Raw genomic sequence first — 27149 nt, 5'->3', positions numbered from 1 at the left:
TCTGCTGAAAGTTCATCTGTTAACCTTATGGGGATTCCCTTGTGTGTTATTTGTTGTTTTTCCCTTGCTGCTTTTAATATGTTTTCTTTATATTTAATTTTTGACAGTTTGATTAATATGTGTCTTGGCATATTTCTCCTTGGATTTATCCTGTATTGGACGCTCTGTGCTTCCTGGACTTGATTAACTATTTCCTTTCCCATATTAGGGAAGTTTTCAACTATAATCTCTTCAAATATTTTCTCAGTCCCTTTCTTTTTCTCTTCTTCTGGAATCCCTATAATTTGAATGTTTGTGCATTTTATGTTGTCCAAGAGGTCTCTGAGACTGCCCTCAGCTCTTTTCATTCTTTTTTCTTTATTCTGCTCTGCAGTAGTTATTTCCACTATTTTATCCTCCAGGTCACTTATCTGTGCTTCTGCCTCAGTTTTTCTGCTATTGATCCCATCTAGAGTATTTTTCATTTCATTTACTGTGTTCATCATTGCTTGTTTCATCTTTAGTTCTCCTATGTCTTTGTTAAATATTTCTTGTATTTTCTCTATTCTATTTCCAAGATTTTGGATCATCTTTACTATCATTATTCTGAATTCTTTTTCAGGTAGACTGCCTATTTCCTCTTTATTTGTTAGGTCTGGTGGGTTTTTATCTTGCTCCTTCATCTGCTGTATGTTTTTCTCTCTTCTCATTTGCTTATCTTGCTGTGTTTGGGGTCTCCTTTTTGCAGGCTGCAGGTTCTTAGTTCCCATTGTTTTTGGTGTCTGTCCCCAGTTGCTAAAGTTGGTTCAGTGGGTTGTGTAGGGTTCCTAATGGAGGGGACTACTGCCTGTGTTCTGGTGGATGAGGCTGGGTCTTGTATTTCTGGTGGGCAGTTCCACGTCTGGTGGTGTGTTTTGGGGTGTCTGTGGACTTATTATGATTTTAGGCAGCCTCTCTGCTAATGGGTGATGTTGTGTTCCTGTCTTGCTAGTTGTTTGGCATATGGTGTCCAGCAGTGTAGCTTGCTGGACGTTGAGTGAAGCTGGGTGCTGTTGTTAAGATGGAGATCTCTGGGAGATTTTCGCCATTTGATATGTGGAGCTGGGAGGTTCCTTGTGGACCAGTTTCCTAAAGTTGGCTTTCCCACCTCAGAGGCACAGCACTGACTCCTGGCTGCAGCACCAAGAGCCTTTCATCCACACGGCTCAGAATTAAAGGGAGAAAAAGTAGAAAGAAAGAAAGAAAGAAAGAAAGAAAGAAAGAAAGAAAGAAAGAAAGAAAGAAAGAAAGAAAGAAAGAAAGAAAGAAAGAAAGAAAGAAAGAAAGAAAGAAAGAAAGAAAGAAAGGAGGAAAGAAAGAGGATCAAATAAAATAAAATATAGTAAGTTAAAATAAAGTTATTAAATTAATTATTAAGAAAATTTTTTTTTAAAAAAGAAAAAGAAAAAAAAAGGACGGACAGAATCCTAGGACAAATGGTGAAAGCAAAGCTATACAGACAAAATTTCACACAGAAGCATACACTTACACACTCACAAAAAGAGGAAAAGGGGAAAAAATAATCTTGCTCCCAAAGTCCGCCTCCTGTATTTGGGATGATTCGTTGTCTATTCATGTATTCCACAGATGCAGGGTATATCAAGTTGATTGTGGAGCTTGAATCCGCTCCTTCTGAGGCTGCTGGGAGAGATGTCCCTTTCTCTTCTTTGTTCACTCAGCTCCCGGGTCTCAGCTTTGGATTTGGCCCCGCCTCTGCGTGTAGGTCGCTGGAGGGCGTCTGTTCTTCGCTCAGACAGGCCGGGGTTAAAGGCGCTGCTGCTTCGGGGGTTCTGGCTCACTCAGGCCGGGCGGAGGGAGGGGTGTGAATGCGAGATGAGCCTGCGGCGGTAGAGGCCAGTGCGATGATGCACCAGCCTGAGGCGTGCCGTGCGTTCTCCCGGTGAAATTGTCCCTGGATCCCAGGACCCTGGCAGTGGCAGGCTGCACAGGCTCATGGAAGGGAGGTGTGGAGAGTGACCTGTGCTCTCACACAGGCTTCTTGGTGGCGGCAGCAGCAGCCTTAGCGTCTCATTCCCGTCTCTGGGGTCCACGCTGTTAGCCGCAGCTCGTGCCCGTCTCTGGAGCTCCTTTAAGCAGTGCTCTTAATCCCGTCTCCTCGCGCACCAGGAAACAAAGAGGGAAGAAAAAGTCTCTTGCCTCTTTGGCAGGTCCAGACTTTTCCCCGGACTCCCTCCCGGCTAGCCATGGTGCACTAACCCCCTGCAGGCTGTGTTCACACTGCCAACCCCAGTCCTCTCCCTGCGAGCCTCAGCTCCCAGCCCCACCCGCCTCAGCGGGTGAGCAGACAAGCCTCTCGGGCTGGTGAGTGCCAGTCGGCCCCGATCCTCTGTGCGGGAATCTCTCTGCTTTGCCCTCCGCACCCTTGTTGCTGCGCTCTGCTCCGTGGCTCCGAAGCTGCCCACCTCCGCCACCTGCAGTCTCCGCCCGCGAAGGGGTTTCCTAGTGTGTGGAAACCTTTCCTCCTTCACAGCTCCCTCCCACTGGTGCAGGTCCCATCCCTATTCTTTTGTCTCTGTTTATTCTTTTTTTCTTTTGCCCTACCCAGGTACGTGGGAAGTTTCTTGCCTTTTGGGAGGTCTGAGGTCTTCTGCCAGTGTTCAGTAGGTGTTCTGTAGTTGTTCCACATGTAGATGTATTTCTGGTGTATCTGTGGGGAGGAAGGTTATCTCCACGTCTTACTCTTCCGCCATCTTCCCCGTCTCTCCTATTTAGAGTTTTTGAGTGTATGTCTTTGTATAGCTTTTTTGTGTATGGTTGCTTTTTGTAGCACATTATATATATATAACTTACCACGGTCTACTGGAGTCACCATTTTACTAGTTCAAATGAAGTACAGAAATTCCATCTCCCTGTATGTCCCTTTATCCTAACCCATTTATAGTATAATTGCCTTAGTTACTTCATCTACATACATTTAGAATTATATGATACAGTATTATAATTCTTGCTTCAATCATCAAACATAATTCAGAAAACTCAAGAGAAGAAAAAATGCCTACTGTGTTTACTTACACATTTGCTTGCTGTTCTCTGTCTTCCTTCCTGATGTTCAAATGCTCCTTTTATCATTTGTTTTCTGTTTAAGGAACTTCTTTAGCCATTCTTTTAGAGTATATCTGATGGTGACAAATTATTTCCCTTTATTGGAGAATGTCTTGATTTATCTTCTTCATTCCTAAAGGATATTTTCCCTGGGTGTAGGATTGTGAGTTGACAGGGACGTTCTTCAACCAGAAAAGAAATAATGAAAGAAGGACTCTTGGAGAATCAGGAAGGAATAAAGAAGAAGAGATAGAGCAGAAATATGGGTACATGCAATAAGCTATCCTCATGAATTTTATAAATTATATTCATTGATTAAATATATTTGCTATCAATATGATAGATATTGTGCTAATACGTGACTATAAAGGAATTTGCTAATCAGTAGAGAGAAGGACATAATAGACCAACAACAACAAAAAAATCACCTGAAAAGTAAAATGCATTTCCAATAAACATCTGGAGAGACACCAAATCACATTAACTGATGAAATACAGATACGGAGAGTTATAATTAAAAAATAGACTGTACAGAAATGTATTCAAGTAGTTGCAAAACTGAAAAAAAATACAAATATATAAAATATTTATAAGTACTTAAAGGTAGATAAACACATCTGTATACACAGAAAAATACATCTGGAAAATATTTACTAATGTATTTACAATGGGTATCTGTAGGTCTATCTTCTTATAGATGGAATATATATAATTATATATATATATAATTATATATATTCCATCTATATATAGATGGAATATATATAATTTGATATCTAAATATACTTTTAGCTGCTTAATATTTTGTAATTAGGAAATTTTATTAAGAGAAATGTAATAACTAATAACCACTGACAATAATTTTACATATATTTATTGTTTTAGAAAATTTTTCACACTGTACTGTTTCATTAAAAAAAAAGATCAGAACTCTTGACATGACAGTTTATCTGTGTATGTGTGTGTGTTTCTGTCTTACACTTCCTTCACCCCAAAGTTTCACACAGTCTCATATGAAGATTTCTCCTTAGCTCATTCAGGGGCTAGGCTTCCTTTCTGAAGGCATGGAGCTCAGAAAGAGATTACTGCCAGGGGGGGTTGAAAATTCCACTGAATTGAAAATTGCACTGAAGCCCAAGTCTCCACTTCATTCCCTCACCTTTCAAAGCCTCCTGTTCTGAGACTTTCAGAGCTACAATTATAGCTCTGACCACCAGGGGGCATCTATCTACACTGAATACTTTTTTTTTTTTTTTAAGGAAAGGGCATGACGTTTTCCTTCCTACTCTCATTCCGGTGGTCCACCAAACTCTGTTTGCAATTTCCTTTATATATTTTAGGTCTGTTTTTTGGGGGTTTTTGCGGTATGCGGGCCTCTTTCTGTTGTGGCCTCTCCCGCCTCAGAGCACAGGCTCCGGACGCGCAGGCCCAGCGGCCATGGCTCACGGGCCCAGCCACCCCCCGGCACATGGGACCCCCCGGACCGGGGCACGAATCCCGTGTCCCCTGCATCGGCAAGCGGACTCTCAACCACTGCGCCACCAGGGAAGCCCTTAGGTCTGTTTTGTTTGACCTCTCTGGGATGTGCTGGAGTTATTTCCTGACATGTGGCTATTTTCTGTTCTTTCTATTACTTTACCCTACCTTAAGAAAACTCCATATATTGCAACAAGAATTTATTAAAGCTATGCAGGGCAGGGTCATCCCCATCCATGGAACTCAGTTCCAGTCTCTTTTGTCCCCTGTAGCATCTGAATGACCTCATACAAGCTCCTGAAACTCAGTAAGCATCAGCAACCACAGAGAGGACAAGGGCCTGGTGATTCAGGGTCCTCTCATGAGGAATACATGAAGGAAGAAAATGTAATGCAGCAGGCTTACATGCCTTTGGAGTTCCCTGGATTTATAGCTACAAGTACTTGGGACCTTGGCTTCTTAACTGCAGTTGGTGTCCTCTGCAAGTGTGCCTCAGTTGGAAATGATTTCCTGGGTGTTAGGCTGGTAGCAAACTTAAGCGGCAGTAATTACAGGAAGTTAAGTCTCCTCTGACTCCCAGGGCTCTCCTCCTCTATGCCCTTGGGGAAGGGACTTCCGGTTAGGACTCCATCTTCTGTGGCCCTGAGACAGAGTTTGGGGCCTGCTGTCTCCTTCCTTGGCAGCCCTCTTTGATATTCTCCAAACCTCCAGCACCAGACCCACAGATTCTCTTCACGAGCAGCCTGTGAGGACGGTGGTGACAGATCACTGCCTTCAGGCCACCGGATGGGTGAGTTGGTCAACATGAAACCTTGTCCTCAGATCTCCATAGGGCTGGAGGGGTTCTGAGTTCCCTCCGTAACCCAAACCCACAGGACCCCCAACAATCTGACCCCCCTTTAGAGAAGGGGTGGAGAGGGCCCAGGCTGACTAGTTTCCACTCTCTTGAGGAAATGGGCCAAGTAGGCTCTGACACACCCATCCTGACTGCACATGGAAAACCTCCCCTCCTATGGAAATGGCCATGGCTGAGGTGAAATTTTCCCCCTGGTTAGGGAAAAGGCCTGAGTCATGTGACCTAGGGCTTGGAGAGTGGAGACGGTCCCCTAATTGGGGGTGGGGTTAGTATAAGCTAATATTCTTTGGATTTATACTAAAGGTGGGAGAGGGTCAGGGAACCCACGGTTACCCTTGAATTTTCACACCAACCGTTCAGGGTATAATATATTATCCCCATAGAGGTGTCTCCAGGCTTGCTTTATGGCCCAGCATATAATCTATTCTGGAAAGTTTTGTGTAGTTAATTGTTGTGTACAGTGTTCTATTTCAATTAAGTAAATTTTGTTACTCATGTTTAATTTTCTACATCTAACCAAATTTTCGTCTGCCTGTTTTATCTGTCACTCAGTGAGTTATGTTAAAATGTCTCACATGACTGTGGATTTGTCTATTTCTCCATTGCTTTTATCAATTTTCTTTTATTATTTATTTAGGCTGCGTTGGGTCTTTGTTGCTGTGCATTGGCTTTCTCTACTTGCGGTGAGTGGGGGCTACTCTTTGTTGTGGTATGCGGGCTTCTCATTGTGGTGGCTTCTCTTGTTGCAGAGCATGGGTTCTAGGCACGCAGGCTTCAGTAGTTGCAGCACACAGGCCCTAGAGCACGTGGGCTTCAGTAGTTGTGGCACATAGGCTCTAGGGCACATAGGCTTTAGTAGTTGTGGCGTGTGGGCTCAGTAGTTGTGGCTCATGGGCTTTAGAGCGCAGGCTCAGTAGTTGTGGTGCACGGGCTTAGTTGCTCTGTGGCATGTGGGATTTTCCTGGACCAGGGCTTGAACTTGTGTCCCCTGCATTGGCAGGCGGATTCTTTTTTTTTTTTTTTTCGGTATGTGGGCCTCTCACCGTTGTGGCCTCTCCCGTTGTGGAGCACAGGCTCCAGACGCGCAGGCTCAGCGGCCATGGCTCACGGGCCCAGCTGCTCCGCGGCACATGGGATCCTCCCGGACCGGGGCACGAACCCGTGTCCCCTGCACCAGCAGGCGGACTCTCAACCACTGCGCCACCAGGGAAGCCCCGGCAGGTGGATTCTTAACCACTGTGCCACCAGGGAAGTCCCTCAATTTTCAGATTGCATATTTTGGCTCTATCAAGAGGTACATAGAAATTTAGGATTTAATTAATATATTCTTGATGAATTGATCCTTTTTTCTCTAGTAATGGTTTTCCTTAAAGTATACTTTTTCTCTAATTAATAAAGTTTTACAAACTTGATGTGTTTTGACCCTTTTGGAAATTTCTCAATCATGATTTCTTCAAATATTGCTTCTCCACTGTTCATGTTCTTTGCCTCCAGGGCTCCAATTAAACATATCCTGTTAAATCTTTCCCCCTTTCTTTTGGGATTGCCACCTATTGCCCCCAATCACCACCTCAGACTCAGAGCCACTGAGCCCCATCCCTAACTCTGCAGCTGACTGTGAACAGACAATATGATGCTCCCCAGCAATCTCTTGATATCCAGAGGCTCCACTTTGACCCTGGTATGGCTACAGCAGTAATTGTAGGGCAGGTGAGGGCAGAGGGGTCTGTCTGGGAAGGATGCTCAGGGATAGTAACTTGAGGAGGTGCTGGTGCTAGAGCGGAACCAGCCAGGAGGCTCTCAGCTTCTGTTTCCCTCCTCCTGGCTTCCTGGAGACTTGATGACCTGTGATATTGGAATGGCGGGAAACCCTAGAAATGGCATGGCCACCTCCCTGCAGATCCATCCAGGGAATACGCCCAAGATGAGGACTTAGGCCCAATGCTGGGGCTGGTGGAGATGGTGGGAGAGTTTAGGTAGAAGAGGCAGATTGGTCTCAGGTATCCCCTGCTGGCATCCTCACTCTCTTTCCTCATCATAGCTTTTGTCCTTGGACCTGAGCAGCAAGAAACCCTACCAGCTGCACGGCCTATCCAACACTATGCCGAATGCTTCCAACACCAAGAACTTGAACCTCTCCAACACTGAGGTGAGGTGTGGTACCCAGTTCTATCTTTGAAGGGAAGGTGGGAAAGCTAATAGGGTGGTGACAGAGGAAGGGAAATGGATTTGTAAGGAAAGGAAGGGACTAGGGGTGCACGGCCATCCTGGCTTTGTTTCTCTGGTCCATGTGATTCCTCCCAATAATTACAGGTGAAGTCTGCAGGGGAGATGGACAAGGGCCACCGGCTGGAGCCAGAAAGGATGTGTGTAGACAGAAGCCCCCCATGCACCACCTTCCCTGATAAGTCAACCAACATAAGGTCAGATGTATTCTCAGTTGCCTGCAGGATCCTGAGCTACACATGACAGTGCCTGTTTGCAGGGAGCAGCTGACCTGGTCCTATGGGAGGACCACAGTCCCTATGCTCTCCTCTCTGTGTCATAAAGTTGAAAAAGTTTCAACCAGCATCCAATGGGCCCCCAACCCAACATGTGCATATTTTCCATTCCTGCCTGGGATGCCTGGGCCATTCCAGGGCAGATGATGGAAAGGGCTGCAGCAGGGGTGCCATTTCCCCTTTCTTTTCTCTTTTTCCAGACCCCCACTACAGTAGAACTTCTTTCCCTTCCCTTTGTTTTCTCTCTCTCCCTTGTCTCTAGGCTCTTATGTCTCTCTCATCTCTCCCCTCCTACCTTCACTCCCTTTCTGTTTTCATCCCCCTCCATCACCCTCCCTGAGCCCCGCCTCACTCACCTCCCTGCCCCAGCATCCTGGGCCATCCATGGGGGGAGTCCAGGTCTTGGTCCAGGTCTTGGCAGAGTGCTGGACCCCCAGTGAGGTAGCAGAGCCCTGGGCTCCCACTCCATTCCCTCTTCTCTCCACAGCCTTCAGTGGGGCCCTGGAGGAAGGAAGGGAGGGGAAGGAAGCCCTGCAGCATGGGTTTGAAATGCTGGTCCCTGTGGCACTGGAGAAGGGAGTCCGAGTAGCCTGGGTGGGAGCTACCCAGGCGAAGGAGAGGAAGGGAGGGAGGGAAGGAATATTAAAGTGAAGGTACTGAGAGAGATGAGGAGACAGTGCCTTTCAGACAGTAAGATGACAGATGCTCAGTGCTCAACAGGCAAGTGGACTGAAAACCCCTAAAATCAGGAGCAGAGGTGGGCAAAGGGTGCTGCTGGATTGGCCAGAACACACTGATCTCTGTTTATGGTATTACTGTTTTAACTCAAAGGAAGCATTGCAACCTTGAACTATCAACGACCTCTTCTCTATTTTTGGTTTTGGACAGGCCATCAGAGAATGTTTCCCGAAGTTGTTACGCCTGGTAAGTGCCTGCGTAAATCATTGTCTCTTATGAATGTCGGTGGCCTCTGCACCTGCCTTCAAGCCCTTTGGGTCTTGCCTAGATCACATATTAGCATCAGAACCTTAACCATTTTGGGGGACATGGCCTCCTGAAAATGACGTGGATATACTTGCTGGAAAAATACCCATAAATACACACACGCACACACACAAGTTGAATATAACACTAGAGACTTTCAGGACCTCATGATGAAGACATCCACCGTAAGCTTTCCCATGGAATTTCCAGGGCCCTTTCACACCTGACCTCTGACCCTCACCCGCCTGGGCCCATCCTTTTCCCGGATCATCCAGGGCCACTCCCTTGGTCTCTACTCTTGACTTCTTCTTCCTTTCTCCAGGATGGCCAAGAGTTACTGTCACCAGTTATCAATGATGTTGACACCCCCTACGTAATAAAGCCCTGAAATGTGAGGGAGAGGATCAAACAACATTTGGGGTGTTGTGGGGAGGCTTTATCCACTGCTTACTCTCAAATGCCTTTTGATTCCAGGAAAGCTATAAAGGATCTGAGACACTGAAGAGTATGATCCTTTACTTCCTGCAGCAGTAAGTACCCTTGCCACCATGAGGAATAGAGAGGGCTGAGACTGGGCCAGGCCACCCAAGCACAGGTCTGCTCACAGAGACTTTCATGTCATATTTGGGGCTCAGATCATACAGACAGCCTGTCCTCATTGCTCTCCCACAGGTATTACTTGATCTGTGACTCTGGAGACCGATATGGTCTCCTCGGTGCTTATCACCACAGGGCCTACTTCTCCCTGACGATTCCCTTCCAACCCAAGGACACAGCCCCATGAGTATCACAACACAGGCTCTGCTCCCAGGCCATGTGGCTCCCCAGCAGACACAGGTCAGCTCTTGCAAACACCCACCACCCACTGTTGCTCTTTGTCTCCTACAAGCAGCTTGTGTGAGTACTTCAAGGACAGCAGGAATATGAAGAAGCTCAAGGACACTTGTGAGTGTGTGATGGGAAGACTGGGTGGGAAAGGGCGGTGAAGGGGTCAATCATAGGGCCCAGGGCGTGGCAGCCCCTGACCTTCGCTCGCTTCCCCTCCCCTCAGACCTGCGGGTCCAGCTGCTGAAGCACACAAAACGTGTCATTGTGCACATTCTCTGTGTGTTGCCCAAGACTCAGCATGACTTCAGCTCCTTCGTGGTGGATATGTGGTTCCAGACGGTGAGCGCCTGCTTCCTCCCTCGGGTGGGCCCAGGAACCACAGGTGGGTAGGAGGTGGAGGTGGTGACTGGGCGCCTGGGCTCTTCCCTTTCAGGAAACGATGTTCTGCTTCTCTGTCAGCGGGGTGTTCAAGGCAGGTGAGTGTGTATAGACCCACACCCCAGATGCCCCACTGCTGTCTCCCCCTGGCCAGGCTCACTCCTAGAACCACCCAGCTTCCCTGACCCCTTCCCTTCCCTTGCATTTCCTTTCCATTCCTTCCCCTTCTCTTCATTTCCCTTCCCCTCCCCTTCCTTCCCTGCCCTTCCCTCCCTCCCGTCCCCCCACTCCCCTCCCCTTCCCACTCCCCTCCCCTCCCCTCCTCTCCCCTTCCGCACTGTGTTCTCCTGCCCTCAGGCTTCCCACAGACAATCCAGGTCTTAGCTGTATCCATGCCTCTCTGCTCTGCACACCCTGGGCGTTGGAAATTTATAAAAGGAAGATCATCACTGACACCTTGATTATGTGGAAGAGAGTTTGACTGGACAGAAAGAGTACTTAGGAAATCCATATGACGTACACCCATAAGAAATCATGTCAGTAGTCCCTTCTTTTTTTTAAAAAAAATTTTCTTTTTCTCATTTTTTTAAACATCTTTATTGGGGTACAATTGCTTGACAATGGTGTGTCAGTTTCTGCTTTATAACAAACTGAATCGGTTATACATATACATATGTTCCCTTCTTTACAAGCCCTTGCAAGCTCAGTAGAAGGCCAGAAAAGAACAGGAAAAGGTTCGTCCTCCAGCTTAAATTCCCTGTTGTCTGTCCTCTCTCCCATCGCTTCTTTTCATCCTTAGATTCCTTATGGGATAAAGTATGACAGGACATGGCTAATGAACTCAATCCAGAGACATTGCAGTGTCCCCTTCACTCCAGTGAACGTAAGACAGGATGCCGAAGCCAGACGTGTGGGCACAGGGAAGGGGGAGAGAGAGACCTGGTTCAGCAGGGTCTGTTGGCTTCTGATTCTATTGCTGTTGTATTCAATCCCTGTAGTTCCACTTTGTGAAAAATGGGGCTCGATTCTTTGTCCAGGAAGCTAGCACTGCCTCTGCATTGAAGGATGTCAGCTACAAGATTCGTGACGAGGAGAGCCGAAAGGTGTGTGTCGAGGGCGTTACGTGTACCTCATCCTGAGGAAGGAGTACAGGCCAGGGGCTGGTATTCGTCTTTGGAACTAGAGTTCCTGGTGCTTACCCCACCTCTTCTTGCTGTAGATACCTGTCTTTGTCAGGCCCTCCGCTGTTCCCTACTCTGTGCGGTATAAGTTGAAGCCAGAAGAAATGGAGCAGCTAAAGGTAATGCAGATGCAAGGCATGTTGTGTGCCAATGCTCAGACCCACCTCTCCTTCCTCCAGACCCCCGTCCCCCTCGCCCCCAATTTCCCTGCCACCACCACAGCCTCAGAGCGGCTCTCTCCATCTCTCACTCTGCAGCTGACTTTTATCAAACGATTTGATGTCTCCAAGCTAGCTCTTGACCTGCAGAGGCTCTACGTTGACCCAGGTATGGCTGACAGCGGTAATTCTAGGGCGGGTGAGGGCAGAGGGGTCTTCCTGGAGGGAGACTTAGGGATGGTAACGTGGGGAGGGGCAGGTGCTGGCCCCACACCCCACTCAGCCATCTGATTCCCTCCCCTCTCTTTCCTGAAGACTTGGTGGGCTATGATATTGATATATTTCTGAATCGAAGAAGCTGCATGACTGCCACCCTGCAGGTCATCGAAAAGAATTTCCCTGAGGTGAGGCTGTAGGCCCAGTGCTGGTATTAGGGTAGGGGGTGGAAGAGATGGGGAGGAGGGCAGATTTGTCTCCAAGGTCCTAGATAGTAACCTTCACTCTACCTCTTCTTGCCACAAAGCTGTTGTCCTTGAACTTGAGCAACAACAAACTGTACCAGCTGAATGGCCTGTCTGACATTATACAGATGGCCCTCACCGTCAAGATCCTGAACCTCTCCAAAAATGAGGTGAGAAGAGGGAGCCAGGTCAAAGTTGGGTTGAGAGTGGGGGGGGCATGTTAGTGGCCATCAGAGTGATGACAGGAGGCAGGTGAAGGTACCTGTGTGGGAGGGAGGGGTCTGGGGGTGCAGGGATCCAGATGTCCCTCTTTCCCTGGGATTCCTTTTCCCACTTCTGCCCCATATTTCTCAGCTGACGTCTATGTGGGAGTTGAGCAAGATGCAAGGGCTGAAGCTTGAAGAGCTGTGGCTGCAAGGGAACCCATTGTGTGACACTTTCCCAGACCAGTCCACCTATGTAAGGTCAGTGTGAACACCCTGTCACCCTTCTTGGTGACCTTCACCCATGGGAGCCTAGACTATCTGTGACAGTGCCCCTTTGCCAAAGGTGGCAGCCCTGGTCTTCTGGGAGGATCACAGGCCCCACCTTCTGCTCTCTCTGTGCCTATCACCGGTGAGGAGTTTCCTTCCCCTGACCTGCTCACCTCTGCAGGCGCTCTGGGGTCTGTTTCCAGCTCTCTGCGCCCAGATATATTCCAGCAAGACCTCCCAAGAGTGTGCCCCAAGAAGCAGGGCTTCTCCTCCTCACCAGGACCAGGAGCGACCAGCCTTGATCCAGATGCTGGCGCCCTGGACTGAGAAGGGTCCTCCTGTCCAGGGCTTCTTGCTGAGAGAAGCCTTCCTTCTTCGTGCTGAGATGGGGTTTGCCTCCCCCGTTCTGAGAGGGGCCCTCTTCCCCTTCCTCCAAATGGATCCCCCCTCCTCTCCCAGGTTGACATGGGGGCTTTCCTGCGCCATGCTGAGGGCTGAGGCCATGGGTGGCTGCTGTCATGACATCCATTCTGCTGGCCCAATGCCAGGAGCTGGACCCTCCTTGGGAGAAAGCAGGGCTCCTTGAGTCAAGGGGCCAGACGTGGGCCCCTGCCAGTGATCAGAGGGCTTCCTGAGGCAGGAGTGGAAGGCAGAGGGCAGAGGTGGTAGAGGAGAGAGAAGGACAGGCCTCTGAGGGGCACTTCCCATCCCTCCCTGCACACGTCACATCATCCCGCCTGGTCCTTCACAGGAGCCCTGGGCAGCCTGAGACAGGTATGATTCCTCAGATAAAGAACCAACTCAGAGAGGTGCAGGGGTCATCGGGAGAGAAGACAGTGATCATCAGAGGGGGCCACGGATCCTCAACCCCATACTGAGCTGGGACCTGACCCTTTCCTCCTTCTGAGGAAGATCTGCCCCCATGGCTGCTCGGTTTCCCATGCCCAAGTCTGGCTGAGCTCACACAGGTGACAAAGTTTCAGCCAGCATCCAGTGGGCCCCCAGCCGAACATGTGCATATTTTCCCTTCCTACCTGGTGTGTCTGGGCGATTCTGGGGCAGGTGAAGAGCCGCAACAAGTGTGCCGTTTCCCCTTTCTTCTCTCTTCTTCCCTGACCCCGACCATGGGAGAGCTTCTTTCCCTTCCCTTTGTTGTCTCTCTCTCCCCTGTCTCTGTGCCCCTATGTCTCTCTCATCTCTCCCTTCCTACCTTCACTCCCTTTCTGTCTTCATCCCCTCCATCTCCCTCCCTGAGCCCCACCTCACTCACCTCGCTGGCCCAGCATCCTGGGCCATCCCTGGGGGGTGTCGGGGTCTTGCCAGAGTGCTGGACCCCCAGTGAGGTAGCAGAGCCCCGGGCTCCCACTCCATCCCCTCTTCTCCCCACAGCCTTCAGTGGGGCCCTGGAGGAAGGGAGGGAGGAGAAGGAAGCCCTGCAGCATGGGTTTGAAATGCTGGTCCCTGTGGCACTGGAGAAGGGAGTCCGAGTAGTCTGGGTGGGAGCTACCCAGGCGAAGGAGAGGAAGGGAGGGAGGGGAGGAATATTAAAGTGAAGGTACTGAGAGAGATGAGGAGACAGTGCCTTTCAGACAGTAAGATGACAGATGCTCAGTGCTCAACAGGCAAGTGGACTGAAAACCCCTAAAATCAGGAGCAGAGGTGGGCAAAGGGTGCTGCTGGATTGGCCAGAACACACTGATCTCTGTTTATGGTATTACTGTTTTAACTCAAAGGAAGCATTGCAACCTTGAACTATCAACGACCTCTTCTCTATTTTTGGTTTTGGACAGGCCATCAGAGAATGTTTCCCGAAGTTGTTACGCCTGGTAAGTGCCTACGTAAATCATTGTCTCTTATGAATGTCGGTGGCCTCTGCACCTGCCCTCAAGCCCTTTGGGTCTTGCCTAGATCACATATTAGCATCAGAACCTTAACCATTTTGGGGGACATGGACTCCTGAAAATGACATGGATATACTTGCTGGAAAAATACCCATAAATACACAAACGCACACACACAAGTTGAATATAACACTAGAGACTTCCAGGACCTCATGATGAAGACATCCACTGTAAGCTTTCCCATGGAATTTCCAGGGCCCTTTCACACCTGACCTCTGACCCTCAGCCTCCAGGGCCCATCCTTTTCCCGGATCATCCAGAGCCACTCCCCTGGTCTCCACTCCTGACTTCCTCTTCCCTTCTCCAGGATGGCCAGGAGTTACCGTCACCAGTGACCGTTGACGTTGACACTCCCTACATAGTAAAGCTCTGCAAGGTCAGGAAGAGGATCAAACAACATTTGGGGTGTTGCAGGGAGGCTTTATCTACTGCATAGTCTCAAGTGCCATTTGATTCCAGGGAAGCTACTTTGGATCTGATGAGCTGAAGAGCCTAGTCCTGCAATTCCTGAAGCAGTAAGTATCTCTGGGAAGCTGAGCAAGGGGGGCAGGTCTAGGACAGGTGAGGCCACCTGAGCACAGGTCTGCTCAGGGGAGTTTTCAAGTCTCATTTGAGGTCCAGACCACAGAGATAGACTGTCTTCATTGCTCCTCCTTAGGTACTACTTGATCCATGACTATGGAGACAGACAGGTTCTCGCGGGTGCTTATCACGAGGAGTCCTGCTTCTCCCTGATGATTCCCTTCCACCCCAAGGACCCAGCCCCGTGAGTATGACAGCACAGGCTGTGCTCCCGGGCCGTGTGGCTCCCCAGCAGACACAGGCCAGCTCCTGCAAACACCCACCACCCACTGTTGCTCTTTGTCTCCTAGAAGCAGCTTGTGCGAGTATTTCAAGGACAGCAGGAATATGAAGAAGCTCAAGGACCCCTGTGAGTGTGTGATGGGAAGACTGGGTGGGAAAGGGCGGTGAAGGGGTCAATCATAGGGCCCAGGGCGTGGCAGCCCCTGACCTTCGCTCGCTTCCCCTCCCCTCACAGACCTGCGGGTCCAGCTGCTGAAGCACACAAAACGTGTCATTGTGCACACCCTCTGTGTGTTGCCCAAGACTCAGCATGCCTTCAGCTCCTTTGTGGTGGACACGTGGTTCCAGACGGTGAGCGCCTGCTTCCTCCCTCGCGTGGGCCCAGGAAGCCGCAGGTGGGTGGGAGGTGGAGGTGGTGACTGGGCTCCTGGGCTCTTCCCTTTCAGGAATCGATGCTCTGCTTCTCCGTCTGCGGAGTGTTCAAGGCAGGTGAGTGTGTGTAGACCCCCAGCGCAGATGGCCCACTGCTGCCTCCCCCTGGCCAGGCTCACTCCCAGAACCACCTAGCTTCCCTGACCCCTTCCCTTCCTTTCCCTTCCCTTCCCTTCCCTGCATTCCACCCCTCCCCTCCCCACCTGCCCTCCCCCACCTCCCCTCCCCTCCTCTCCCCTCCCCTTCCCCACTGTGTTCTCCTGCCCTCAGGCTTCCCACAGACAATCCAGGTCTGAGCTGTGTCCATGCCTGTCTGCCCTGCACACCCTGGGCGTTGGGGACACAGGCTGTGGATTTTGGTGGCTCTCATCCCAGATCCTTACTCTGAGAACTTGGGCTGTTACTGAACCTCTCAGTTTCCTCATTTGCAAAATAGGGTAGTAGTATCCACCTCTTGGGCGGCTGTGAAAAATGCACCCCGTGAACTTGGGCAGTGGTCGACAGGGGTCCTGTCACTGGGTGCAGACTGCTCCTATAGTTGCCCTCCCCATTCCCGACACCCTGGCCCCCGTGAACAACTGCCCTCTCAGCATGAGTGTCCAGTCACACCCTGACTGGGGACCGCTGTGTGAGCGTGTACAGCACATGCAGCTGTAAGGGGTACTGTTGTTTGTTTGCTGTTGAAGTGGAAGGAAGTTCTCAGGGCTGTTTGCGTGCATTCACCCGGACCTTCATCGCTACCCCTGCCCGCGACTGCAGGTGAGAGCCCTGTTGTGGGAGGGAATGCCCATCCCCGCCTGGGCTCAGGGGCCAGGGAATGTGGTGGCAAAGACCTTAGGTTTACTCAGTATTGTGGAAAGCCAGCAGGGGGATCCCAGGAGCAGTGTAGCCTAGTGGTTAGGAAGAGTATGGGCCTGGAATCGGCCTATGCGTTCACTCCTTGACCCAACACTCACTCGCTGTGTGACCTTGGTCAATTCCCATGACCTCTGTGTGACTCAGTGTCTTCTTCTGAGAATGGGGATCAGACTGTCCACTCCTTGCACTGTGGTAAAGGGTAAATGCGAAATTGCCCCTGGTTTGGGGATGAACCTATAAATCAAGTGAAGGTGGTAGATAGTCTCTCCAAAGGTGGGCTCTGTGGGGAGGGGCAGAGGTACCAGTTAAGGAACCTGGAAGACAGACACAGGAGGGACGTGGAAGGAATCTGGTTGCTGAGTGCCAGTGGGAGCAGAGTCAGTATTGGGGGTGTGGGTGTCCATCCACCACTTGTCTGAGGCCCCATTTTTCCTTCAGTCTGTGCATCGTGAATGACGAGCTGTATGTGAGGGATGCCGACCCCAGCGAGACCCAGAGTGTGTTCTCCATCCCACTGCCTACACCCACCTCCAGCTCCATGCACCCCTCTCCCAGCAGCAGCAGGACATCATGCAGGCATCCTCCACCCCATCTGAGATGAACCGCTAGTGGTCTCAGAAGTGAGTGCTGGGGTTGCATGGGGATAGGAGGGAGCTGGGAGGAGTAGAGGAGTGATTAATGGGAATTTTCAGGTAATTATTTTAAATCTATTTTTCCTTACAAACGTTTACTTGTGAGAAATACCCTAATTTCATATTAATACATTTCCATGTATTATAAAATACAGGTATCCTATCTTATATACTGTCTTGAAACTTCTTTTATTATTAGTGCCAGCATAGTTTCTTCTCAGTATATGTGAAGCTACATTATTCTTTCTAAGATCAATATATTAAACAATTGAATTCCAGGAAGCCATAAGCTATTATTGATAGGCATTTAGCTTTTCGCCTCTTTTTCAGCATTACATGCAGTGGCATCTGCTCATTCTGGTACATACATGTTGGTAAACTTGAAGGCTTGCTGTTGCAGCATAGATGTAGCAGTGAAGTTGTGTGGTCAAGTGTCTCCAGTTTAGTCCTAAGGGAGGTCATCTATCCTCCCCACTAGAGGTGCTTTCAGTACAATGACTAGACTATACCAGAACTAAAAATTTCTTTACTCATCAAAAAGTGAATTCTGAGAATTCAGAGATAAGAAGAAATAGACGTCTAGGGTTTCAGGAAGGTGAAGGTAGACAGAAGTCAGGTGCCCGGGGGTTGACACTCACGGCTGCTGGCTCTGCTGACATCCCAATTCTTTCTCTTTACTTTCTTCAGTCCAAGGGCAAAATTCCACATGTGACCCTCATCCACTGACCTGGGATCTTGAGAACAAAACTCTGCAAATGAGCCTTTAGATGTCATTTTCATCCTCATCATATTTGTCACCTCTCTTCTCTTAACTGAAGCCATATCCATGACTAAGCTTGCAGTCCAGCTAATCAGGAAGCCAAAGTTTACCGTGTAGGCCTGCCCGTTGTTTTATATTTTTCCCACACATGATCCTTGTTTATCTTTATATTAAAGAGTAACATTGCACATCGTATGTTGTGTGTCTTGGATTGCTCTTCCCCTGACCCAACCATGAGTTAGTGGGGCCAGGACCAAAAAGTCCCCTCTCCCACATCATCCCTGGCAGTCTCTAGCATTTATATCCGACCTACACAGTGCTTGAAAATTATAGAGTAAGGACTCCATTCCTGGACAACCCTAAAATCCAAGCTTTGCCTCCTGATAACCTTCTCTCCACCACTTCAGTACTCACAAGTTGTGACCGTTCTGATGTTCACTTCTATAAGCAAACATAAGGTATTTAGCAAGTAAAGTACCATATTTACTCCAATAATTATGGATTTCTTAATCATTTAACAGGTCTAAAACTGTGTTAACATTTTTATTAGGTTCTTAGGTTCTGTACCTAAGACGATTTTCCCCACAACTCCTGTGTTGTTTTTTTAACTTTTTTATTTTGAAATAATTATCGATTTACCAGAAGTTGCAAAAAAATGTGTACAGAGGTCATGTATACCCATCACTCACCTTCTCCTAATGATAACACCTTGTATTACTTTAGTACAGTATCGAAACTAAGAAATGGACATTGGTACAATCCACTGAGCTTACCACAATTTCGCCATTTTACATGCACTCTTTTGTGTGTTAGAACACTTGTGCATAATACTTATATATATAATTCCATGCACTTTTACCAGCAGTGTAGGTGTTCTAACTATCACCACAAACAAGATCAAAAACTGTTTCATCACCACACGTTTCCCTCATGTTAGCCTTTATAGCCACACCCGCCTTCTTCCTGATCCCACATCCCTAAACTCTGTCAAACACTATTATAATTTCCTAAATGTCATAGAAATGGAATCATATAGTACACTACCTTTAGGAATGGATTCCTTTCACTCAGCATAATTCTCCTGAGATCCATCCAAGTTGTAAAGTGTGTCTATCGTCTGTTCCTTTTTATTGCTGAATAGGATTCCACGGTGTGAATGTACCACAGTTTGCTTACCCATTCCCCCGCTGAAAGACATCTGGGCTATTTCCACTTTTTAGCTATTGTGAGTAAAACTGTGATGAACTTCATGTAAAGGTTTTTGTGTAAACATAAATTTTCATTTCTCTGGGTAAATTGCCCAGAGTGCAACTGCTGTATCATTTGGTAATCGCATGTTTCGTTTTGAAAAACCTGCCATATTGTTTTCCAGACGGCCTGTACCATTTTGCATTGCCTTTGGCAATGTGTGAGTGACTCAGTTTATCCAGTGTTGCCTGCATTTGGTTTTGTCACTGTTTTTTTCAGCCATTCTGATAGGTGGGTTTAACATTTCATTGTGCCTTTAATTTGCATTTGCATGATGGCTAAAGATGTTGAATAGCTTTTCCTAAGCCTGTTTGCCCTCTGTTCATGTCTTTCATCCATTTTATAATTGGATTAAGAGGCAAGAAGTTACCTCTAGAGAGCTGCCCTGGCTCTGGCTAACAGGCAGAGTAAGAGAATGTGAGGCCCCTCGAGACTCACTTTTCTTGACAGGGAGGGCAGAAGTGGGGCTGAAGCTATTAAATGTTCCTCAAATTAGGACTGAACTTGGATATGGAACAGGATTAAGAGATGGGGGCATCTCTGGGTCCATCTGTGGAGATCTGGATAGGGCAGAAAAAGACGGGGGATATGGGGTAGAGGAAACACAGTGGAAGGAGGGAGATATGGGGGGATGCCTTCTAAATGATGCTAGATTCATCACTCTCAGCCTGCTCAATGGAGTGCAAAAAACTATTCTCCTAGACGTGTGGTTTTCAACTCTGGATATCCATTAGGATCCCCTCGAATGCTCAGATTCAACCAACTGAATCAGAGCCTCTAGGGATAAGCCCAGTCATCAGTATCTTTAAGGTTCACCCCAGTTGATTCTAATGAGCTGTCAAAATTGAAAACCTTATCTGATGGTGTATTAGTTTCCTATGGCTGCCATAACAAAACACCACAGGCTGAGTAGCTTAAGCAAAAGAAATTTATTTCTCACAGTTTTAAAGGTTGGAAGTCCAAGATCCAGGTGTCCACAGGTTTGGTTTCTTCTGAGGCCTCTCGCCTTGGCTTGCAAATGGCCTCCTTCTTACTCCTTCTTCACATGGTTGTCCCTCTGTGCATACACACCCTGGTATCTCTTTACGTGTCCTAAACTCCTCTTATAAGGAAACCAATCATATTGGATTAGTGTCTACCCTAACGGCCTCATTTTAATTTAATCACCTCTTTAAAGGCCCTATCTTCAAACACAGTCACATTCTGAGGTACTGGGGGTAAAGCTTCAGCATATGAATTTGGGTAGGACACAGTTCAGTCCACAACAGATGGTATGAGAAACACCTTGGTCTGAGAAATTCATCTCCCTTTTAGCCACCTTCCTGGAACTACTATACAACACTTCTGCCATCACCTCATTAGGTGGAAGTCGGTCATGTGACCATTCTTGGCTGCAAAGGAGGCTATAAATGTGGTCTTTTACTGGAAACATTACTGTCCCAAACAAATTTGGGATTCTTTTATTAAGAAAGAAGGAGAATAAGTATAGAACATATGCTACACTTTCATACCCAAGGCAGCTAGAAGCACCACCTCAATTATCATGTCCTTTCTACCCAGTTTTCCAACCACAGTTTTCATGGATTCAAAGAAAACTGCTGCTTCAGAGACACCTGAGCTCACTCTCCCATCCTCCCAAATCCCATGTCCCAGACTATGCCTGAGTCCTCACAACTTAGCATGCTTAATCTACGTCATTCACTCACTCAGTCATTCATTCAACAAATATTTATTGGTTACCAGTGATATGTGAGGCACTGTGATAGGCACTGGAGATAAATCAGAGAACCTGACAGACAGGGTCATGGTTCTCATGGAGCTCACATTCTACAGGGGTTGATACACTCAAGATTTGAGAGCCATTAAGAAAATAATTTGGGAAAATGTGACAGAGAATGACTAGGGTGGGGAAAGCAAGGAAGGATTTTCTGAAGACGTAATTTAGATTTAATATTCAAATAACAAGAAGTACACAGTCAGCAGTGGGAAGATATAGGAGCTGAGCCCTCGAGGCAGAGGGAAGAGCAAGACGAAAGGCCCTAAGATATGGGCAAGCTTGGCAGTTTTAGGGAACAGCTTGTATGCCAGTGTGTAGTGGGAAGACAGTGTTAGAAAATGAGGTGAGAATGGTAGGAGGGGCCCAATAACAGAAGGTCCTGTGGGCCATGGGAAGGACTCTGGGTTTTGTTCTTATTATGATGGAGCCATTGGGTGCTTTCTGAAAGGAAAGGAATTATTATTATAAACTACCTTATTAAAGCTCACTCTAAATGTTCCTTGGAGGACAGACTGAAATAGAGCAACTGTAAGATCAAGAGACAAGATTAGGAGGCTACTACACACATGACAGTGAGAGGTTACAGTCTCGTAGACTACAGTTGTAGCAATGGAAGGGGTGAGATGGGGTTTGAGATGAGATGTATCTTGGAAGTACTGAACTTGTTGATGAAGTCCACGTTTGTGGTAAGGGATAGAGAGGAATTAAGTGTGTCTCTTGGAATGTGGGTTTTTGCAGCTGGGTTAGGGCGGTTTTCTTCGATGGGGAAATGAATGGAGGACCAGCTTCGGTGCAATGCCAGGAAACTGACAGTTCTGTTTTGACCATGTCGTTTGTGGAGCCTACGAATAATCTGGGTGGGGAGCATGTGGTTGGATGTATAAGTCAGGAGATCCTGAGAACATTCTTGGCTGTGGCAAAAAAAAACAAACCCCAAAACAAAACAAAAATCAAGCATGCAAGCAAACACACGAAAAACCCAACTGTACAGTTCAATCTGAAAATACAGGTTGATTCCACATATGAGCATGACTCCAGATTCTGGAGGGGATACAAAGACTCCAGATTCTGGAAGGGATACAAAGACATATTAAAAGCCAACTTCACTGAGCTATAATTTATGTTCAACATAATGCATCCATCTTTTTTTTTTTTTGGCTGTGCTGCGTGGCTTGCCCGATCTTAGTTCCCCAACCGGGGATCGAACCTGGGCCTCTTGCAGTGAGAGCACCGAGGCTTAACCACTGGACTTGGCTATAAGGCTAAGGCTCTGGCCTGCCAGGGGCTGCGAACTGTCAGAGAAGAAAGATATATGTGTGGCATATAACTATCATTCATCCACTTACTCATTCATTCATGCACCTAGTGCATGTCAAGCTTAGTGCTAAGAAGGGAAGATAGGGCCATGAAAAAATTCAGACAATGTCTCTGTCTTCCTGAAGATTAGGAGTCGAAATAGAGAACTGCAAGTGGCTCTGGTTGCTAAATAGTAAGGGAGGTATTTGGTGAGATAATTGGGCCCCCAAAAGGTCTAACCCCAGTGCACAGACGCAACTCTTCCCCTTCTGCATGTCTCATAGACAATGCTGTGGCATGACCTAGAACATAGAGCTGTTAGAATAGAATGAGCCTGAACATTCTGTGCATAAATGGCTGAGGAAACAGCTTTCCAAACCTTCCACCCAGCAATCAGCCCTGATTATGTGCAGAAGTAGATCTCAATTTCATTTAATTCTCACAGTTGGAGTTGTATGACTAATTATTTTGTCTCTGTATCTAATTAAGAAGCTGAGGTTAAGAAGGGTCAAGTGTCTTGGAAGAAAATAGCAGATCTATTGATAATAGGAAAGGGTTAGATTTTAAGCTGTGAGCTGTTAACTAGTGTGGAATACTAGTTCCCATCCTTTAGGTCCAGGCTGAGGTAGTAGCAATGGAAATTTCTCAGTCAAATGCCTGGGATTCATTGGCCATTCGAGAATTTTAGGAACTGGAGAAGCTATAGGAAAATGAAAGCCTAACATACCATCCTCCTGCCTGCTCCGCATCATTGCTCCTGCCTCTGCTCTCTTGTTTTCTATGATAACGTCATCTTAACATTAGGTTTTGTTATTGACTGAACTGTGTTCTCCCAAAATTCATATCCTGAAGCCCTAACTACCAGTGCCTCAGAATGTGACTGGATTTGGAGATAGGGCCTTTAAAAGGTGATTAAGTGAATTTAAGGCTGTTAGGGGATACGTTAATCCCATCTGACTGGTGTGCTTATAAGAAGAGGAGTTTAGGACACACAGAGAGACAGCAGAAGTGTGTATACAAAGAGGGACAACCATGTGAAAAAGCAGCAAGAAGATGGCCATCTTCAAGCCAAGGAGAGTGGCCTTAGAAGAAATCACCCCTGCTCACACCTTGATCTTGTACTTCCAGCCTCCAGCACTGTGAGAAACAAATTTCTGTTGTTAAGCCACTTAGTCTGTGGTATTTTTGTTGTGGCAGTCTGAACAGTCTAATACAGGCATTATGAACGTGTTTCAGTAGGTCATGAAGCAGGTAGAGTAGACTGTCAGAAAGGATGAAAATAAAGTGATGGTAAAAAATACCAATGATCAGTAAAACTGAAAGAAACGTGGTTAATTTGTATCACTATCAGGCAAAATAGACATCAAGCAATTGCAACCAAGAAGGCTACTATCAAACCATAAAAGAAAATGTATTGAGAAGATTACAAATTCTGAACTTACATTCACCCGATAACATATCTTCAAAAACATATATAGCAGTAAGTAACAAAGCTACAAGTAACAGAAAGTAAAATCCACTTTTGTGTATACGATAAGGAAAGATACTTGCTTATATAACTGAGAGCCCAGAGGTAGAGGAGACTTTAGGTTCGTTGATCCAGTGGCTCAAAGATATAAAGACTCAGGCCCAATCTTGAACCAATGACTGTGGCTAGGGACACAGGATTATTGCGTGAGATCTAGAGTAACTCTGGTCTCACCCTTGGAACTAGCAGGCAAATTCCCCCCAACATGTGACTGTACGAGGGAGGAAATGCACTAATGAAAATTTGAGACCACTTAGGAAGATGAGGAATGTATATTGCGTAGGTAAACAAAAATACCACCTTCCGGCACCATTTGAAAGCACAATTATCAATATGAGCATAATACCCACAGTACTCAAGCTCAAATGGTTTTCAACTACTATGCCTTTCCAGGTAACAAATACTTCTATTCAGGAAATACCTACATTGAATCAGTGAATGGGTAGTTACAAAGCACTAGAGCTCTCACCCCTGCAGTAAGTTTAGGAAGGACCACAAAGGCATCCATGGTAGCGTACTTAAATCTCTTTTTCTTTCTCAAATTTTTGGCAAAGCTTTTTCTTTACTATCGTACTTTGATATTATTGTGTCAGGATAGTTTGACACAATGGATTCTTTACAGTTACAATTTCATCAAGTATTACCATTCTGTACACATACAACACAGAGTTCATAAAGACATGAAAGATGAGAAGCAAGAAAATTGTCAACATTTATGATCAGCAACAATTTTCTTTAAAGAGCACCATTAAAATTCAATATGGAATATCTTTAAAAGCTTCAAGCTTTTAGAAGAAATTCAGTCTCATGAAAATGTAATAAAATTAAAGAACATCTTCTGTTAATGTACATATTTGTAAATATGCAAAAAGGAATATTCCTCTGGGAACACTAGCCCAAGAACTACCACAGCCCTGCCGCCTGGCATACCAGGACCCAGCCCATACACCAACAGGCTGGCACCAGCTCTGGGACACATTGGGCCCCTCAACCAGCTGCTCCTGGATCTGGCCCCACTCACCAGTGGGATGACGCCAGCTTTGGGACACCCCAGACCCCATACTCAGCCATGTCAGGAACTGGACCCACACACCAGCAAATCGACACTAGCTTCAGGACTCCAAGGCCCTGCAGCCAGAGACCCAGGAACCTGGCTCTGCCCACCAGCGAGCCAGCACTAGCTCCAGGACTCGCTGGGCCACAGCCCCACCCACCAGCAGGCCAACACCAGTTCCAAGACACCTTGGACCCCTCAGCCAGCTGCCCTGGGATCCAGCCCCACTCAACAGTGGGCCAACACCAGCTTTTGGACACCCCCAAACCCGGCAGCCAGCCATGTGGAACTGGCCCTGCCCACCAGCAGGCTGACACTAGATACAGGACCTCTAGCCCCACCACCACCCACTGCAGAGCTTAGCACCACCCACCAGTGGGCTAGCGCTAATCCCGGGACTTCCTGGGGCACTGCAGCCAGCAGCCTCATGACCCAGCCTCACTCGCCAGTGGCCACCAGCCTCTGTACAAGGCAGGGCCTGGCAACCCGCTGGACCAGGGGCAGCCACACCTACCACACCACCCACAGTAGTGTGCTGGTCACAGCAGAAGGACACATGCAGCCCTAACAGGGGGCACCCTTAGAGCATGTAGCTCTGGTGACCAGAGGGGAGAGCTCGGCTGGGTCACACAGGACGTCTCCTACAAAAAGCCACTGCTCTACGGTTGGGAAATGGAGCCAACCTACCAGATACAGAGAAATAAAACAGCAAATTGGACAAAATGAGGCAACAGAGGAATCTATTCCAAACAAAGGAACATGATAAAACCCCAGAAGAAGAACAAAGTGAAGTGGAGATAGGCGATCTACCTGATAAAGAGTTCAGGGTAATGATCATGAAGATGTTCAAAGAACTCAGGAGAAGATTGGATGAACAGAGTGAGAAGTTTTTAACAAAGATTTAGAAAATATGAAGAAGAACCACACAGAGAAGAATACAATAACTGAAATGAAAAATACACTACATGGAATCAACAGTAAATGAAATGATGCAGAGGAATGGACGAGCAAGCTGGAAGACTGAGTAGTAGATATAACGGAAGCAGAATAGAAAAAAGAAAAAAGAGAAAAAGAAATAGGACAGTTTAAGAGACCTCTGGGACAACAGCAAGTGTACTAACATTTGTATTACAGGGGTCTAAGAAGGAGAAGAGAAAGAGAAAGGGGCAGAGAACATATTTGAAGACATGATAGCTGAAAACATCCCTAACCTGGGAAAGGACAGAGATATCCAGGTTTAGTAAGCACAGAGAGTCCCAAACAGGGTCAAGCCAAAGGAGACCACACCAAGACACGCTGTAGTTAAAATGGCAAAAATTAAAGATAAAGAGAGAATATTAAAAGCAGCAAGGGAAAAGCAACAAATAACATACAAGGGAACTTCCATAAGGCTATCAGAGCAACTGGAATGAATCCAACTGGATCACGGTGTATGATCTCTTTTTTCTCTTGGTGAGCCTGGCTAGAAGTTTGTCGATTTTGTTTGTCTTTTCAAAAATCTAGCCCTTGGTTTTATTGATCTTTTGTATTTTTATCTCTATTTTATTTCTTTCCCAAAGAACTGACTTTGGGAATTTTTTGATTCTTCTTTTTCTAATTCTTTTTCTCTTTCTGTATATTTGAGATTTTTCTTGTTCCTTGAGGAAGGCCTGAATCGCTATGTACTTCCCTCTGAGAACTGCTTTTGCTGCATCACAGATTTTGGAAGGTTGTGTTTTCATTGTCATCTGTCTTGAGGTATTTCCTGATTTCTTCTTTGATTTCATCATTGACCCACTGGTTTTCTGGTAGCATGTTGTTCAGTCTCCATGTATTCGTTCTTTTCCCAGTTTTCTTTCTGTGGTTGATTTCTAGTTTCATATCATTTTGGTGATAAATGATGCTTGAAGTCATTTCTATCCTCTTAAATGTGTTGAGGTTTGTTTTCTGATCTAGTATGTGGCCTCGCCTAGAGAACGTTCCTTGCACACTGGAAAAGAATGTGTACTCTGTTTATTTGGGGGATGTAGTGTCCTGTAGATATAAATTAAGTCCAAGTGGTCTGTTGTGTCATTTAGGGCCTCTGTTGCCGTATTGATCTTCTGTCTGGAAGATGTGTCCATTGATGTCAGTGAGGTGTTAAAGTTTCCTAGTATTATAGTATTCCTGTTAATTTCTCCCTTTATGTTTGTAACTATTTGTTTTATATATTTAGGTGCTCCTATATTGGCTGTATATATGCCAACTAGTGTAATATCCTCTTCTTTATTGATCCCTTTATCATTATATAATGTCCTTCTTTGTCTTTATGTACTTTAAGTCTATTTTGTCAGATATGTGTATTGCTAACCCCGCTTTCTTGTTGTTTCCAGTTGCATGAAAGAGCCTTCCATCTGCTCACTTTCAATCTGTCTGTGTCATGTGCCCTGAAGTGAGTCTCTTATGGGCAGCATATTGTAGGTTCTTGGTTTTTTTTCTGTTTTTTTTTTTAATCCATTCAGCC

At 46.8% G+C, this 27149-nt stretch overlaps 1 protein-coding gene across 1 annotated transcript; it reads left to right on the top strand.

The window, feature by feature from the left end:
• Positions 1–4929: 4929 nt before the first annotated feature.
• LOC309817573 (nuclear RNA export factor 2-like) lies at positions 4930–16973 on the top strand (the record flags this gene model as incomplete). The annotated part of the gene is made up of 22 exons (XM_082646858.1): positions 4930–5101; positions 5241–5347; positions 7455–7562; positions 9221–9271; positions 9373–9428; positions 9791–9843; positions 9950–10065; positions 10904–10987; positions 11103–11207; positions 11324–11404; positions 11543–11612; positions 11759–11847; positions 11967–12074; positions 12232–12363; positions 14586–14654; positions 14738–14793; positions 14937–15044; positions 15151–15209; positions 15318–15433; positions 15529–15571; positions 16201–16273; positions 16811–16973. 22 exons carry the CDS (start codon positions 4930–4932, stop codon positions 16971–16973), a joined length of 2019 nt encoding a protein of 672 aa, XP_082502984.1.
• Between the last annotated feature and the right edge of the window lie 10176 nt (positions 16974–27149).

This window comes from Grampus griseus (genome assembly GCF_964374135.1).
Source record: "Grampus griseus genome assembly, chromosome: X".
NCBI classification, from domain to species: Eukaryota; Metazoa; Chordata; class Mammalia; order Artiodactyla; family Delphinidae; genus Grampus; species Grampus griseus.
Note: the sequence above shows the minus strand (reverse complement) of the source record. Positions and strands in the feature narration are given on the sequence as shown.